The 18,206-nt window shown below is 40.5% G+C and overlaps 1 protein-coding gene across 5 annotated transcripts in view; it reads left to right on the plus strand.

Moving 5' to 3' along the window:
• CERT1 (ceramide transporter 1) overlaps positions 1 to 18,206 on the plus strand; it is an 80,991-nt gene that overhangs the window by 17,510 nt on the left and 45,275 nt on the right. For all 5 annotated transcript variants that reach the window (XR_013923551.1, XM_080363106.1, XM_080363107.1 and 2 more), the window contains exon 3: positions 8,779 to 8,895. Coding sequence is in view for 4 of the 5 variants with exons in the window: in XM_080363106.1 (XP_080219232.1) it covers positions 8,779 to 8,895 (117 nt within the window). In the remaining variant the exon portion in view is untranslated. The remainder of the gene's footprint in view (positions 1 to 8,778; positions 8,896 to 18,206) is intronic.

The following is an 18,206-nucleotide window of genomic DNA, read 5'->3' on the forward strand; positions in this document are numbered from 1 at the left end:
TTTTTTTTTTTTTTCAGCTGAATAATCCCAGACTTTGCCAACTCTGTACTGGTTTTACATGGGAGCTGAAATGCAGTTTTCATGTGTACTTTTAAAATTATTTCCTTCAATCATACAGCACAAATCTTGAAGTAAACTTTTTACCTTTGGATTTTTGTTAGCATCTTAAGATAAGAACATATAGAAAGTGCTTATATAACTTTTCCTTCCTGGCATTAGATAGGCTATTTTTTTAATTGCTTCCACAGTCAAAATACACACTACGGTGTTAGCCTTACTTCTCAATAATGGCAGCGTTGTTCTTATTTTGATACATGCTGCTTACTGAAAGTGATGAAGCAATTTTTTTTGTTGTTTCAGATTTGATCTTGTTACTGGTTAACGTTGCTTTCACTGACTTCCCCTTTTTCAGTCGCATCAGATAAGCTACTTTTTAAAGTCCTCAGCATCATGTTTCTAGAGCTTATATGTAAGATGTTACACCTTCACTTGTTTCACATGCAATAGTGTTTTTGTCTGTTGCTTCCTAAATTATCAAATGTGTCTCTCTCCCTTTTTCCGGTTTGCTGCCTCCTGTTGTGAGGAGGTTCCCTTGCTTATGTGTGAACACAGTCCTCTCTTGAACTTCTGTTTTTTTCAGAAGTAATACCATCTTATAGATGCAGTTTAGCATATTCTGATAATTACTTGTTTTCCTCTATCCTCCCTTGTCCTATACATATTGTTCTGGAATGATCTTCTGGATTTCCTGTGGGAAACTAGAGAGGATAGAGAGGTTTTTGGCATTTGAATGAATACATACAGGTCCAGGACCTATTGAATGACCTATGTGAACATATAGGCAGATTTGTAGATATTTTTAATGTCATATCTGCTCTGAACTCCTTTTTTTGTGGAGGAATTCTAGAATCATAGAATAGTTTGGGCTGGAAGGGACCTTCAAAAGGTCATCTAGTCAAACACCCTGCAATGAGCAGTGACATCTTGAACTCGATCAGGTTGCTCAGGATCTCATCCAGCCTGGCCTTGAATATTTCCAGGGATGGGGCATCTACCACCTCTCTGGGCAACCTGGGCCAGTGTTTCACCACCCTCATTGTAAAAAATTTCTTCCTCCTGTCGAGCCTGAATCTCCCCTCCTTCAGTTTAAAACCATTACCCCTTGTTCTATTGCAACAGGCCCTGCTAAGAAGTCTGTTCCCATCCTTCTTGTAGGCCCCTTTTAAGTACTGAAGAGCACAGTAAGGTCTCCCTGGAGCCTTCTCTCCAGGCTGAACAACCCTGACTCTTTCACCCTGTCCTCACAGGAGAGGTGTTCCATCCCTGTCATCATTTTTGTGACCTCCTCTGGCCCCTCTCTAACAGGTCAATGTCTTTTCTGTATTGAGGACTCCAGAGCTGGATGCAGGACTCCAGGTGGGGTCTCACCAGAGTGCAGCAGAGGGGCAGAATCACCTCCCTTGACCGGTTGGTCCTGCTCTTTTTGATGCAGCCCGGATGGTTTTCTGGCTGCATGCACACGTTGCAGCTCATGTGCAATCAATCCATCATCGACCAGTACCCCCAAGTCCTTGTCCACAGGATTGCTCTCAATCCCTTTATCCTGCAGCCTGTACTGATGGTAGTTTGTTCAAGTGCTGTGTAAGTAGTGGATTTCAGGAAGCTGCAGAATGGTGTGAAGGGACATATATTCCTGAATTCCGTAAAGGTGGCAGAAAAACTAATCCACAAACCAGTGGAGAAATTGTGCCTTGTGTTGAATGAAAGTGACACTGTTCATGTGGGAATAGATTATATTCAACTCTGAGCTGGCTGCCATTGGTTATTATGGCTTGCGTCTCATTTTCCAGGGTATAACTTTTCATGTCCACTTTGATAAGAGGTATTTAGGTCACAGTTGGTAAAGACTATCTTCACAGATTTTTAAGACTTTTGAATGTAAAGATGCTTGCAGATAGACATCAGAGTTGCAAAGGGATGTTTCAGTGCTCTCTCATCAGATGAAGCAAAAGGCGAAATGCACTAACTCTAATTCTGAGTGGAGGATATGTGATCTGGGGTGGTTTGTCCTTATACAAATCCTACTTGCAAAAAAAAAAAAAAATTACATCAGTAGAATATATGCAAAACACTTTGTATTTATATAGGAAGAATAAACTTAAGTCAGTTTTACTTATATAAGACATTCAAATAAATGCTGAGAATTAGCATTTTTTTAATAGCATTAGATCTTCTAATCTAAGGCATGTAAGTTTAGGCCATTTTTTAAGAAAAAGCTTTCCCTTTGATTACAGAAGTTTTAATTCATTTTTTCAGTGAAGTACCTTTGACCAATACCATCCTCAAGCCTATCTGGAAAAAATAATGAGAAGTTCTGCTAACTTGCTTTGAGTTGCACTAAGAGAAGTGGGGGAGACATCAGGTTTCATGTTTTAGCTTAAAGCTAATACTAAAGTCTTTGCTAATGATTGAAAGCAAACTGATCATCAGAGGAATTCAGATTGGTCAAGCTTTTTCACTTAAGAACAAACTTCTTCCCTTAAGACAACTTTGTAAGCCTAATTACGTAAATCAAAATGCATCACTTTACAAATTACCTGTTCTAAAGCAGTGATTTCTCTCAATTTTGCAATAGTTGTATTAGAGGGAACAAAACAGGTAGTACCTTAATATTTGCCTTCATTGTAGAATCACTCTTTTATTAACATAGTTTTCCTACAAGACTTTATAGCTGTGATAACTCAGTCCACAGAAAAGTAAATAATGTGGTGCCTTAGCAGGATGCATGAGAATAAGCATTGGAAGTTTTTGGAATCTGGTGTTAGTATGACTGAAATTTTGAAATTAAAGAATTGCGTTCAGAAGCCGAACAGGTTTTTGCAGTTAACTGTGGGCAAAATCAATGTACAGCTATACAAAATTTTTCTTAATCTTCTGTGAAAAAAAGAATTACTTACTGGCATCACCAAAAAAACCTGTGTCAAAGCTTCAGAGATAAATAGCTTTGTACTGCTGAATTAGGTAAGTACAATGCTTGTCTTCACTCAGTTAATATGTTATTATAATGCATAGCACAAGTGTATTTATAAATTGCAGTTATCTTCATAGCAGTATATAGTATTGTTTTGTTAATAACTGCAAACTGGTGGAGCTAGGCTAGATAACAGCCTCTGTCACATTTATTGTGTTGTCATTTGTGTCTGAGAGAGAACTAGAGAGTCGTAGTTCTCATTTTCTGTAGGCGTCTGTTGCTTGTCTTGTGTCCTAATGCTCTGCTTGGTATTTTCTTAATATGAAAAACTTTCAAAATTTTACAATGTTAACTGTAGATAAGTTTTAGTTCTGCAGTGGAGACAGCAGCACAAGTATGCTTCAGTAGGTGTGATGTGCATATTCGAGCTGGATCTACTATGAATTGCCACAGCTTTCCTCTGTAGGGAAAAGAAGAAATACCATTTAGAGTACTGAGAGAGCAATCAAAAGTTTCTTTGTTCAAGTATTATTTTTCCCGTGGAGTACTCTTGAAGGTCATGAAGTATATAGAAGCGCTTAAGCTTCCCTGTGTGATTTTCCGTAAGCACTTGAATCAGTATTTTTCAAGCAGATACTGCTCTGAAGTTTATTTCATGAATACCTCAGGCTTGAGTGTTCTATAGCAGGAAGGATTTTGTGGCAATGGGGTCAGCTATGACTCAGGAGACCTGAGCTGGCTATGAACTTCCTCAGCAACTGTAGCCAAGTAAATGTTTCTTCATGGTAACCGTTCTTGCTTGTTTAGCATTTAAGAGCTAGTACCAGTTGGTTTTATACAGAAAGATCTGGGACACTTGAATACTTGCAGTTGCCTTTTTTCCAAAAGGATTCTCTGCAGGTACCTTGGAGGGAAGCTTAGGAGCCAGACAGAGAGTGTTTGGGGATGCTGGAGGCATATTTCTTGCAGCATATTCTTGCATGGAATTATGATTTAGGTGTGGTTTTTTTGTTTCATTTTTTGTTTGTTTGTTTTGGTTTGGTTTTTGTGTGTGTGTGGTTTTTTTCTTTGTTTTGTTTGTGAGGTGTTTCTGTGTTTTTAACACTGGCTCTGAAAGGAGGCCTTGGCGCACACACAGGCTGCCTCGGCCACACACTCTTAAAGTCTGTCCAGCTCACCTTTGAAAATGCTAGAAAGGTTTTCAGGTGCTCCCATTCACAGTGTCACATCAGTCTGGGTTTGCTCTTGAGTGTCCTCTCAGTTTATCTATATATGCTTCTTGGGACTGCTGTGAAGTGGGAGTGTTGAGAAAAAGCAACTGAAGTTCTCCAACCTGCTTTAGGTCCTGGGGGTAGACAGTGAACTCCTGCTGGCTTCCTGCTTCCCTGTGTGATGAAAACATACCTCTTTATTGCCTTGTCTTGATTGTCAAAGGGCAGTAGGACATATGCTAGCGTCAGCACAGGTGCCTAGCTTGTTACAGATTAAAATCCCTATTTATCCTCCAGTGTTTTGTCATGCAGCTTGCTAAGGACTGTACCATTTTATAATTGCTTCCAAGCATAAGGAGGAAAGTCAACATTAGGCTAGAAACAGTGAACCTCAGGAAAAAAAGGGGATCTAAATGAAGTGAGTTGAGATCCACAGGAAGAAAGTGAAGAGAAATGGAAAAGCTTCCAGCAAGTATAAGGAGAGGCTCTAACTTGTCTCTGGAGGATGTTAGAAGTATGAAAGACAGACGTGAAAAGTGCTGAGTAACACTTTGTGGTCTCTCCCAGATGCAGCTACAGAAAACAGTAAAAGCACTTATAGCAAGAGAGAAACGAAGGAAGTTTGTCCATAGCTTAATGGAGAGGAGAATGTAACAGATGATAGCAAAAAGTTACAGGCTGAAGTTTGCCAAGTTATCAATGAAGATGAAACGTGAACTCATTCCTGGTTGAGAAAAGGGTTAATTGATAACAATGCGATTTTTTTCTGTGTTTAGAAAAGAACAGGTCATGTGTAATTACTTGCTCTTGGTAAAACATATTAGAGAACTTGCTTTTCATGTTCAGTCAGTTCAGGGTTTTTACAATGGGACATGTCTTAAAAAAAAAAAAGCGGAGGAAAAGTGGAAGAAATAATGAGTCTGACTTCAGTTGCCAAAAATATGGAAAATAAACAATTAATGAGTAATATAAGATGATAAATAGGTAGCATGCATCTGTCAAGACCAAATCATGTATCACCTGCTGAACTTCCTTTTGAAGCAGTTTTTAGTCTTGTTAGAGGATATTTCTTATCTTTAAGCAACTTGTCTAACAGGACCACCTGATCGACTGTCTTTTTTGTAGCATGGAACTGCACAGTGAGGTGACTATAACCCTAGACCTGGCTTTTAGATTCCCTAGTCTCCTAACGATAGGTAAGGCTGAAGTGTGCATGCAGTGAATGGCCAGAGAAGTGTTTAAAGGTTTTAGCTGGACCTCAACAAAAACATTTCGCTTCTCTGTCGTAGCAAGGAGACACGGAATTTCAAATATATTAGAAGCTGCTATGCAAAGAAAGGGAATACATAAACCTGCTCTTGAAAAGGGCAAAGAGGTGATTGTCTTAACTGACATTAGCAGATGTTTAGGTTAGAGATGGAGGCAGGGGAAAGGCAAGGATGTTTGTGCACTGGAGTAACTTCCATATGGAAGTGTGGAATCAGTAGTACTGCAGGCTTTTAAGGCGAATTTTGGCAAGTCCTTCTGACAGTGTAGCATGTGCTTTTAACTCCTCCCAAAGAGCTTCAGAGTGAGACATTGAACAGAGGAATACAGTCACAGCAGGAAAAAAACTTGATAGCTAATTCTTATACACTTGCCTTTTGGGTGGTTTTGGGGGGACAGTCCTCAGTTACTGTAGATTCATGTCCCCTGTCACATGGCTACAGGAGGGCCTGGCAGATGGGTCGCTGAGAACAGACGTGGAAGCAAGACACATTGATCTGGCAAGTTTCCTACTCTAAAGCGGATAAAAATCTTTCTTATATATGGTAATAATGTAGCAAAGGCAGTTTGAAGAAGGCAGGCCTGAACTAGAAAACTTGATGTCCGATTTTGGGTTTGCATGGTAAGGTTTCAGTAGAAGGGTGGCTGCAGGGGTGGCTTCTGTGAGAAGATGTCAGACGCTTCCCCCATGTCTGACAGAGCCAGTGCCAGCCAGAGCCAAGATGGACCTGCTGCTGGCCAAGGCCGAGCCCATCAGTGATGGTGACAGCGCCTCTGGGATAACATATTTAAGGAGGAGAAAAGCTGCTTCACAACAGCAGCTGGGGGAGTGAGAATATGTGAGAGAAACACTTTGCAGACACCAAGGTCAGTGAGGAAGGAGGGGAGGAGGCGTCCCAGGCGCTGGAGCAGAGATTGCCCTGCAGCCCGTGGTGCAGCCCATGGTGAAGCCGACTGTCCCCCGCAGCCCTCGGAGGTCCCTGGTGGAGCAGATACCCAGCTGCAGCCTCGGGAGGATCCCATGCCAGAGCAGGTGGATGTGTCCAAAGGAGGCTGTGACCCTGTGGGAAGCCCGTGCTGGAGCAGTTCCTGGCAGGACCTGTGGTGCTGTGAGGAGAGGAGCCCAGGCTGGAGCAGGTTTTCTGTCAGGACTTGTGACCCTGTGGGGGGCCCACGCTGGAGCAGTCTGTCCCTGAAGGACTGCATCCCTTGGAAAGGACCCACAGTGGAGCAGTTTGTGAGGAACAGCAGCCTGTGGGTGGGACCCACGTTGGAGAGGTTTGTGGAGAACTGTATCCTGTGGGTGGGATCCCAGGCTGGAGCAGGGGAAGAGTGTGAGGAGCCTTCCCCCTGAGGAGCAGGGAGTGGCAGTAACAACATGTGATGAACTGACTGCGGTCTCCATTCCCCATCCCTGCACGGCATCGGGGGAGTAGGTGGGGAAGTTGGGAGTGAAGTTGAGCCCGGGAAGAAGGTTAGAGGTGGTGGGAAGGTGCCTTTAGTTTTGTTCTTGTTTCTTATTATCCTGTTCTGATTTAGGTTGGTAATAAATTAAATTAAGACGGTTGTTTTGCCAGTGGTTGTTGGTGAGAGGTCTCCCTGTACTCATCTCTATATATGAACCTTTTGTTCTGTTTTCTCCTCCCTGTCTATCTGGGGAGTCGAGTGATAGAGTGGCTTTGGTGGGCACTTGGTGTCCTGCCAGGATCAACCCACTACATGTAACTTCTTACATCACTATGTTCTGCAGTTCAGTGGAGGCAAAGCAGTGTATAGAACAGGTTTTGAAAACTGTTTGAGTTGAATTAGGTTGAAGTGGTCAGGTAGTAAGCAATTGGTAGATGCAGTTGATTGACTTGATTTTCAGTTTTGTCAGTTGTTTTTTGTTTGTTGGTTTGGGGTTTTTTGTGTGTGTGGTCTTTGCTTTTGTTGCGTGTTTTTTTGTGTTTTATCCCCTCCCCCCCCCCCCCAGCAGAAAGTTTAAATTTCTTTAAATTGAACATAGGTTCAGATGCTGAACCAAATAGGTGAGGTTTTTAGATACATGAAGCTTTGTGTACTTCTGTTAAACTCTTCCTTGCTCCTTTTTTATTTGGTAGTTTTGCTTCTGTTGTGCTTTTTTCCCTCGGTATATTTAAACAGGAAAGGCTGTGTGATGTGTAAGTGGCTCCTCATTTCCAGATCTTTTGACAGTAATTCTCACTGACACTGGACTATGGTGCATGACAACAAATGCGACTGGCTTCTAGTTTTTCTTTTGTGGAATGTTTTGTGAGTGATCCACAGTGCTTTGGTTGTCTGCAAGATAAGCGTATTCACAGAGTGGTTATTGTACTGTAAAGGAAATTACTAACCTGTGTAGACTTGTCTTTAGCACCTAGAATCAATATTTGTGGTCCTTGAGATCCTGCCGTTTGCCTTCACCTTAGAACCTGTTAGCTTCCTAAGGTTATTTGCATTTGTAATTTTTCTTTGTATTCAAATTCGAAATTCAGTTATTCCTGTGTTAGGTTTCTTCAATAATAGTTTTCAGGAGGGGAGGTGGGGGGAAATGTGCTCAGTTGGATGTTTGCTAGTGAGTAGCTTTAAACTGAGGGTGTCAGGGCAGAGGGCAAATCAGATCCTGGTTTTGTTTCCCTGTACTTTCCTCACCAGCTTCATTGTAATGCTAGTAAAAGTGTTTTAGTATTTGTGGCATGTGAACTGAAGGTTAGATGCATTCAAGTGGCCACGCCGGAAAGGATTGCAAGTTGCTTGTGGTTACCTGACAATCCTGTCTTACTTGGTGAAAATAGGTGAGGCAGGGGGTGCCACAGCTTCCTTTAGTTGCTGCTCTTGGCATTTTGCTGTAGTCTCCTTTTATGGTTCTGTCCCCTGGTGCTTTTTGCTACAATGTATGTCTTCCTTCCATCTGAAATCAGTACTGATAGCAATAACCTTAATTCTATTTTTTTCCTGCTTTGAAATTTAAAAAAATATTTTTATATAAAGGCGTATTTTCCTGGCTGTGTCCAGTGGTTATTTTGCTGAAGGATTTGTTTGAAGAATGATGTTTTAGTCAATGGTTGTGTGGAACATTTTTTTGGTGACAATTTTATTTAATAAGAATGTGTTACAGGCTTTTCTGTTTCAGAAGACTGGCATTTTTAATTTTGAGAGTATGTTCATTATTTGAGACAGCTACATAAAACAGAATGTAGAATATAGGATGAATTCAAGACAACGTAGACCAGGTTTTCTAACTACAATGTTTTAGAGTGTCAAAATATTGTGAGATATTGTTGATCATGTTGCTAATTTTAGCTACTTTTACACTCTTTTCTGTCACAGCCCCATGACTTTGATGAATGCAGATTTGATATTAGCGTAAACGATAGTGTTTGGTACCTCCGAGCTCAGGACCCAGACCACAGACAACAGTGGGTAGATGCAATAGAACAACACAAGGTATGTTTTTTCTTTTTTTTTTTTTTGCTATTTCCTTTTTCACTCTCTTATTAGATCTGGTGGTGCTTGCAGGGAGTTGTAAGCTTCCTTGTACAGTTATTAAAGTACTCAAGGTATTTATGACAGGTAAAAGCTGCAAAATTGAAGCTGTGTGTTAAATATGTTTCAAAGAAATTGATTTGCTTGTTCTTCATAGATAAGAATTTAGAGAACTGAGATATAACTGTGAACCTTTCTTGAGCTCTCTAGCTTGGAAAACAAAAGCTTGCATTATGTTTGAGTGACTTATTAATGGTTTTGTCCATCCTCCCTCACTGATTATTGAATCATTCTGTATCTGTCTTACATGTTAAACTTGTTAGTCCTAGAGTCCATTCTCCTAGGTGATCTTTCTGGTTTTAGGCTCCTCTCTTTCATCATTTGGCTGCTTTTACTGTATCTGATTACTGCCATTTGTCTCCTTGTCTTTTAAGGCCCTATTCTTCATCAGCATTTTGGTTCAGCTTTCCTGATCTGTTCCTTATGTCTTTCAATTAACTAATTTATTTTCATTTTAAAGTATGTAGGATGCAAAACATCCATTTTGTTTTCAGGTACAAGACAGGCACTGCCCCAAGGTGTAGAGTGTAGCTACAATACTTAGCACAATGCAAATTCTGCATCTGAGTTGTATGGGTGTTACAGGAATACAAATTACAATAGGTATCTAAGTACATATTTTTACCTTGAGCTTCTTGAAGTATTGCTTATGAGTACTATGTGTAATTAGGAAGTCTCAGCTTTTATTGGGCAGTGCTTACAATAAGCTGTACATGCTCTTAAATTTAAAGCACTGCCTTTTGATAATGGTTCTCTAAAGAAAAATCATCTGAATTAGAGTATTAGTCCATTTATAGCCTGGCATTTTGCCTTCACTTGGATACATGGGTAACATTGAAACATACATATTAAGTTAAAAAAACAGGCTTCTTTTCTTTAGTCTAGTGAAAAAATACAAACTTAACCATGGAGTATTCTGAAACAAAAATACTGAATATTTTTACTATTGCAATATGTGAGAGAAATATCCAAAGAGATATACTGAATAAGTTGCTGGATTACATATCCATAGAGCTGGCATTTGAAAAGGTGTTTTACAGGCATGGAGATCTTGAGGTGTGGGTTGTGGGGACCTGGATCTTGATAACCTTGGGCTAAAATTCAGAATACGTTTGGTCAATGATTAGATGGTGAAATGTAGAACTTAACCTGAAGTCTGGATAAGCAGAAATGCAAGCTGGGTCATTGCATGGAATGAAGGAGGAAAAAACATAAATCCTGTCTTAAACTCTACTCTGAACAACCTCAAAGGGAAGTCTTTTTCATATTCTTCTTTTCCTTCTTCTAAGGTTGTCCTTAACTGTTGCTGAGTTCTGAGATGACAATTCTAGGAACCACCTGTTTATAATATGAAAGTATCAAGTGGTAATAGTTTTTAATTTGTCATTGAATATGTAAATTTGGACTTGTTTTCCTGTTTCACAAAAAAAATCTTGTATTTATCAACACTGAATTTTCTTCTGCTTTGCTGCCGAGCCCCTATCATGAGGCATCTGTTTGTTTTTATTTTTCTGTCTAGTATTATTGGTAAACTTAACTAATGTTACACAACCTCCATTTTAGATCATAGTGAGTGTTGAGGGGTATAAGTTCTAGCAGTGCAAAAGTGGCCTGCCTTTGTGAAGAAGCCTGATTAATGATGCAGTTTTTCCACTTAAAAAAAAAAAAGAGGCCCCTTTTAATATTGATTTCAGTTGAGATGGTTTAAACTTCTGTGCTTTGCAAGAATTTGGTGTTCTTTAAAAAAAAAAAAGGCAATAAGTTGTACCAGATCTGTCTTGACATTTAAAGGAGTGGAGTGAGAAGTTAATTGGAAAATTTCACTACCTGTTTTTTTTCAACATTTACATAGAGTTATTATTCAGTTAGGGGTAATGAATGCTTTTTTAATTATGTTATTAAAGTTATCTTTCTGCTCATTGCTAAAAGAGAGTCATGTTCTGGAATGTTGTATAAACTGAAGAAAAGTAATGTCTACAAGTAGGAAGTGGGAATAAAACTATTTCTGTATATGCTGAACTGATGAGAAATAGTTCAGTTTGCATTTTGCTGTCCTAATGTAATAGCACTGGACTTCACTGTTCTGAATCTGATGGCTTTTTTAGTACTTGTAGTTTGCAGTTTCATGGCTATTTGACATCTTTTACTTCCTTGCATACTCCTTTTTGCTCCATAGTGTTTACAATATTCAAGACAAATAGTTGTTTTCATTCTTAAATGGAGAGGGAAATATTGTGGCACTTCACTTCTAAACAAAGCATCAAACCAGTTCATATATTAAAAGCATTCTTTTTGTAGTATGCAACTAAACGCTATGATCAAGACAAAGCAAGGAAAAGAGCGAAAGGTAATGCAGTCTTGTAAAAACAGCTTGGACTCGAGTATATAGTTAAATCTCAGAAAACAAGGAGTTATTAGTGTGTTTTTTCCAGTGCCATATTCTGTTGTCGTCATAATACAGTAGCAGCTTTTCGTTATGAATGTTGTAGGTGTGGAGGTGCATCTGTTCCTACTCACTGTTCTTATTAAAATACATAGGAATCTTATTACCTGAAACCTTGGAAAAATGCTATGTGCACGTAACTATGTATTTGATGTAATCAAGCTTAAGCCAGAAATGTTCAAATCCAGTTTTCAGGCTGATTATTGTTAACATTTCTTAAAGAATGTGTCCCTAAATGTCTTGTTTTTATATTTTCCAAATTGAGTGGTTAGTGCTACATCCTATAATATACATACATTTTCCAGTAATTTGTTCCTATAAAGCTGTATCCCTTAATACCATTGATAGGATCTGAAAAATAAATTTTCTTGGAGTTTGCAAGTTAATTGCATTTTTCATTTGAATTTGTATGAACAACACTTCAGTGATACTTAGCTTTAAGTAACTTTTCACCCATCCTTTAATTTTCTTCACCTCTTATGGAAGTTTTATGTCTAAACACTTGATTTGATTAAGATGTGCTTTTGTGAGGCAAAATATCCTGTTTCACTGAAAAGTTTGGATTTTTATTTGTGTACTCTGAAATTTTCTGGAGAAGCTGTCCTGGTCAGGTTACCAAAACTCAAGCAAAAGTTCCTTGATAACTTCTTACCAGATAAAAATGGGTTTTATTTGAGAACTAGGTTCTTGAACAGACACATAATAATTTGAATAAAATTGACAGAGGAAATTATATCCTTTACTAAGCAGTCATTTTTATAAACTTGAGCCTACTGCTATATAAAGTACTTTTTTGTTTGTTTTCGAACCTCGCTCTTGCTTACAGAGTGGGTAGGTCTGGTAGGCTGCTTAAGCTATTTGCTAACAAAAGTATGTTTGTGAGACTTACTGTAGCATGTCACAAGGTTGTTTATCTTTAGACTATGAAAGATGGACTGAAACTTTGTGAATGTGTTTCATTGTGCTCCAAACACAGAAAACACTGATTTAAAATGAATTTTTTATTAAATTTGAGTATGAGCAGACTCAAAATCTTTCTGTTTAGCAACACCAATGAGTAGCTGGTAGCTGAGAAATGTGAAACATCTAATGTTCAAGCATAAAAACTGTTAAACTTTGCTGTGTTTTTTATTATTGCATTAGCCTTTTCTTGTATCAAGGTTCTGGAATGTTTACTAGATTCAGTGTTTAAAGTACAGCTTCTAAAATGCTTATTAAAATCTCCCTGGACTGGAGGAGGGAAAAGTCTAAACTAGCAGTGGGACCATCAGTGAGGCAAATAAGGAAATAGTTCTCGTGTAACCAGGAGTCCTTTCGTCTACTTAAATGTTTCATTAAATGTAATGAGCAGATATTTATCTCTAAAATGTCTGATTTTAAGGGTGTGTATCATTAGGAAGCTTCTCTTTTCTCCTACCATAAGAGACAGTGAGGTCTAGGATGGCTGATAACCTTTTCTTAGATGGATCTAATGGCAATGGATATTGCTGAAGCTCTCTAGACAAGACTAGGTTTCCACATTTCTCCCATTTAAAAACATTGATAGTGCATGAGCACCAAGGTATCAAAGCTTTTGAAAGCTTGCTCTCTTCTTAAATCATAAATTGAAGGACCAACTCAAGGACCCTACCATGGTTTGAAAATGGAGTATGGAATTTCTAACCCAAGATTAGTGAAACTGTGTTAAATGTTGTTAGTTCTCTGCTATGGGGAAAATGTCTGGGTTTACCTGTAGACAACATGGACTCCTGCAGCATGTAAGTTCTAATAAATAAAATGAATGTGTGCTACATAGCATGAAAAAAGTGTTTCATTACACATATTGAACTTATCCAAAGTTTTCATTCTTTACTCTCTGTTCTGATGGAGTCGATATGTTACCTCATAAACTTCTGTTACTTTCCAAAGGTATAGATGAGGGGAGTCAATTGCTGTTTGCTGTGAGAACCATCTGGATAATTAAACTTATTTTGAGCAAATTAATTTGAACTCCTGAGACCTAGATGATGATTCCTTGCACTGTTAATCTTAACACCCAAGTTGAAAACTTTGAGAATTTAAGAAGTGAATGCTTCATGAGAAACTCTGCATCAGCTTAGACTTGCCCCAATTAGTTCCATCTTAGTTTTAATCTTTTTCAAACAGATTCTGAATGTGTTCATTATCAACTTTGTGACTCTTCAGCAAATTTGATAGTGTTTGAAGTCTTCAATTTTCAAAATCTTGAGTTTATCAACCTGAAATATTGTTTTAAGACTTGCTGAATTTCTTAGAATACCTTTCTTCAGTGTGGTGAACTGGAAAATTTCATTCTCCAGGCAGACATCTAGATGTCCTACAAGTCTGGCATGTAAGGAGTAGACAGGTTGCTGTATTCGGTTTGTGTGGCAAGGTTTTAGTGGGGGGTGGCTGCAGGGGTGGCTTCTGTGAGAAGATGTCAGACGCTTCCCCCGTGTCTGACAGAGCCAGTGCCAGCCAGAGCCAAGATGGACCTGCTGCTGGCCAAGGCCGAGCCCATCAGTGATGGTGGCAGCGCCTCTGGGATAACATATTTAAGAAAGGGAAAAGCTGCTTTACAACAGCAGCTGGAGGAGTGAGAATATGTGAGAGAAACACTTTGCAGACACCAAGGTCAGTGAGGAAGGAGGGGAGGAGGCGTCCCAGGCGCTGGAGCAGAGATTGCCCTGCAGCCCGTGGTGCAGCCCATGGTGAAGCCGACTGTCCCCTGCAGCTCTCGGAGGTCCCTGGTGGAGCAGATACCCAGCTGCAGCCTCGGGAGGATCCCATGCCAGAGCAGGTGATGTGTCCAAAGGAGGCTGTGACCCTGTGGGAAGCCCGTGCTGGAGCAGTTCCTGGCAGGACCTGTGGTGCTGTGAGGAGAGGAGCCCAGGCTGGAGCAGGTTTTCTGTCAGGACTTGTGACCCTGTGGGGGGCCCACGCTGGAGCAGTCTGTCCCTGAAGGACTGCACCCCTTGGAAAGGACCCACAGGGGAGCAGTTTGTGAGGAACAGCAGCCTGTGGGTGGGACCCACATTGGAGAGGTTTGTGGAGAACTGTATCCTGTGGGTGGGATCCCAGGCTGGAGCAGGGGAAGAGTGTGAGGAGCCTTCCCCCTGAGGAGCAGGGAGTGGCAGTAACAACATGTGATGAACTGACTGCGGTCCCCATCCCCCTGTGATTCTCTGAGAGAAGGAGATACAGAAATCAGAGATAAAGTTAAGTCTGAGAAGAAGGGAGTGGTGGGGAAAGGTGTTTTAAGATCTAGCTTTCTTTTCTCATTACCCTGCTCTGATTTGATTAGTAATAAATTAAGTTAATCTTCCCAAGTCGAGTTTACTTTGCCCATGACAGGTAGTTGCTGAGTGATCTCTCTATCCTTATCTCAACCCATGAGCCTTTCATCAAATTTTCTGTCTCTTGTCCAGCTGAGGAGAAAAGTGATAGAGTTGCCTGGTGGGTACTTGGTGTCCAGCCTGGGTCAATCCACCACAGATTCCTTTTGCTTTTGAAGTGATGATCTACAAGGTCATTATACCTAGAGCAGGAAGCATGAATTTCAAAGTGACACACTGAACGGCAGCAAGTTGCTACCTTGAAGAAGTGACTACTTAGTTGTTTCTACTGTTCATTAGACACTAGGAGAGGAGGAGTCAACTACTTAGAACAGGGGTTATACAGAACCATCAGGCAAGTAAAACAAAGGTTTCTTTTCAAGCAAATTTTTTCCCCAAATAGCTCGAGGAGTGGGGACGTTGCAGCCTCAACAGATCAAATATAGTTTAGCTTGTAAATAATTCTAATATGACACTCTTGATATGCTTCAACTTGTTTTCTAAATTATCAGTAGTCAAACTTGGTAAGATGCTTCAGTTCCTGGTTTTTTGCATTAAGTACACAACTAGTTTAGATAGTGGAAAAAAATGAAAAGCTGGATTTGTCAGGCTAGTAAAGTCAAATTTAGGCATAAGTATTAAAACAGTTCATTGACTTCCTTTATTGAATAGATGCACTTCCAAACAAGTAAACTAGAATTGCGATATTTACTTTTGAGACTATTATTTTCTGAATGTTGATCCTATTTCAAAGATTAATTTGGAAAGCTGCAAAGCAAAGGTTAAGCAGCATAATTTTGATTACAGTTAATAAGGACATTCCAGAATATGAGGGGTAGGGGAAGGAGAGAACAACCAACCAACGGTTTCAGCTTAAAATTTTCACAAAATGCTTGTTAATCACAACTGTGCTGCTTTGACTGAAAGAGAGGGTTTTTTTTCATGCAGTTAGAAACTTCTTTTTCATAGCTAGCCTGATTGTTGTTTGCTTTTAGCTTGAGAACAAGAAGATAACACCCTGGGACAGAGATAATGTTTTTCTTCAAGTAATTGTCCAGTGTCTTGGAGTTGGAACAAAGAGAACATAAGAGTTTACTGGTATCTTAGTTCTTGTCTGGGAGCCAAGGCCTGTTCTGAGCTCTGTGCCTGCAGGTGTGAGTAGCGAGGAAGTGGGGCAGGGATGGGGCAGAGCTTGACTGACATCCAGGGTGATCAGTGAGAATATTCCATCCCATTAGCATCATGCTTTGTATTTAACACAAGTTGAGTGTAATACCAAGGGAGACAGAGACCTGTTCTGGTTCTGCTGCACTTCAGTTGAGTTCTGTTTGGGAGTTCCTTTAGTTCAGACTTTTTTCCATCCTGCTGTTTGCAGAGGCCTCTGGGCATTTTGGCCTTTTTCTCTTTTCCTGGAACTGGCTATTCAGGACCAGAGTGTTGTCTCTCCCTGGAACTGGCTTCTTGGTGTGGATGGAGTTCATGAGGAATTACATTGAGTATCTTTTACATTAAACAGCACTGGTCCCCATATGGGCCCTTCAGGAATGCCAGTCAGTCATCACTGATCTCCATACAGACATTGAGCCAGAAGGCTGTGCTGCCATCCAGCGAGACCTGGACAGGCTGGAGAGTTGGGCAGGGAAAAATTTAATGAAATATAACAAGGACAAGTGTAGAGTCTTGCATCTGTGTAGGAACAACCCCAGGTTCCAGTATAAGTTGGGGAACAACCTGTTGGAGAACAGCATAGGGGAAAGGGACCTGGGGGTCCTGGTGGACAGCAGGATGACCATGAGCCAGCACTGTGCCCTTGTGGCCAGGAAGGCCAATGGTATCCTGGGCTGTATTAGAAGGGGGGTGGTTAGTAGGTCAAGAGAGGTCCTCCTTCCCCTCTACTCTGCCCTGGTGAGACAGCATCTGGAATATTGTGTCCAGCTCTGGGCCCCTCAGTTCCAGAAGGACAGGGAACTGCTGGAGAGGGTCCAGCGCAGAGCAACAAAGATGATTAAGGGAGTGGAGCATCTGCCGTATAAGGAAAGGCTGAGGGAGCTGGGTCTCTTTAGCTTGGAGAAGAGGAGACTGAGGGGTGACCTCATTAATGTTTACAGATATATAAAGGCTGAGTGTCACAAGGATGGAGCCAGGCTCTTTTCGGTGACAACCAATGACAAGGGGCAATGGGTATAAACTGGAACACAGGAGGTTCCATTTAAATTTGAGAAGAAACTTCTTCATGGTGAGGGTGCCAGAGCCCTGGAACAGGCTGCCCAGGTAGGTTGTGGAGTCTCCTTCTCTGGAGACATTCAAACCCACCTGGACACATTCCTGTGTAGCCTCATCTAGGTGTTCCTGCTCTGGCAGGGGGATTGGACTAGATAATCTTTTGAGGTCCCTTCCAATCCCTAACATTCTGTGATTGTGTGACCACTACCCTCTGGGTGCAACTATCCAGCCAATTCCTCATCCACTGAACAATCGACCTATCAAATCCTTACCTATCCAGTTTAGAAAGTATGCCATAGGGGACCATGTGAAAGGCTTCACAGAAATCCAGATAGACAACATCTTTAGCTCTTCCTTTGTCCACTAATGTAGTTACTCTATTGCAGAAGGCCACTCGGTTAGTTAGGCAGGACTTGCCCTTGGTGAAGCCACACTGTCCTCCATGTGCCTTAGTACAGCTTCTAGGAGGGTCTGTTCCATGATCTTCCCATCTACTTCCTCTCCTGGAGTTTAAGTATTTCAGTAATACATGATTGCTAAATAATTTGCTTCCTCAGCAGTAGTTGGTGAGGTCTGTAAAAGAAAAAGAATGTGGCTGTCTAATCTGATGTTTTGGTTTGGTTTGTTTTTTTGGCATTTCATCCTAACATGGGTTCCTCTGTCCCTTATTTCCCTTCTGCGCCCACTGACAAACTAGCTTAAGTAGAAATAATACTAGAGATGAAGGAAAGTACAGGAGGTATGCAAATAGGTATATATTGTTTTACTTCTCAGGTTCATAGTGAGGATTGTAGGAGACTGATGATGAGGCCTCCTTTTTCTTTGGTTAATATTGGTGCCTTAAGTGCTGGAACAAGTTTCTTCAGTAGTCTTGGTGTCAGCTATTGTTCCCTATCCAATTGATTTGTTTTCTGTTGTCTGATGCTCTGCAGCACATCAACAAAATCTAAATTTGTCTGTTTGATACCAACACTTTGGGTTGTATAGAATACCCTATTAGTTTCCGTGATGACTTTAATGACGAGTACTAATACAGCACATATTCATACAGTATGCAAGATACTGGAGTGAACTGGATTTTGCATGCCAGTACAAAAGGCTGGTTGTTTAAAGAGGCTTTAAAATAACTGTACCTGTGAAAGAAAGTGAATGTTGATATGGAAGAAAAAGCCAGCTAAATTATGTAGATTGTGATGCCTTCCAGTGCTGCTAGA

The sequence above is a fragment of the Nesoenas mayeri genome, assembly GCF_963082525.1.
Source record: "Nesoenas mayeri genome assembly, chromosome: Z".
NCBI lineage: Eukaryota > Metazoa > Chordata > Aves > Columbiformes > Columbidae > Nesoenas > Nesoenas mayeri.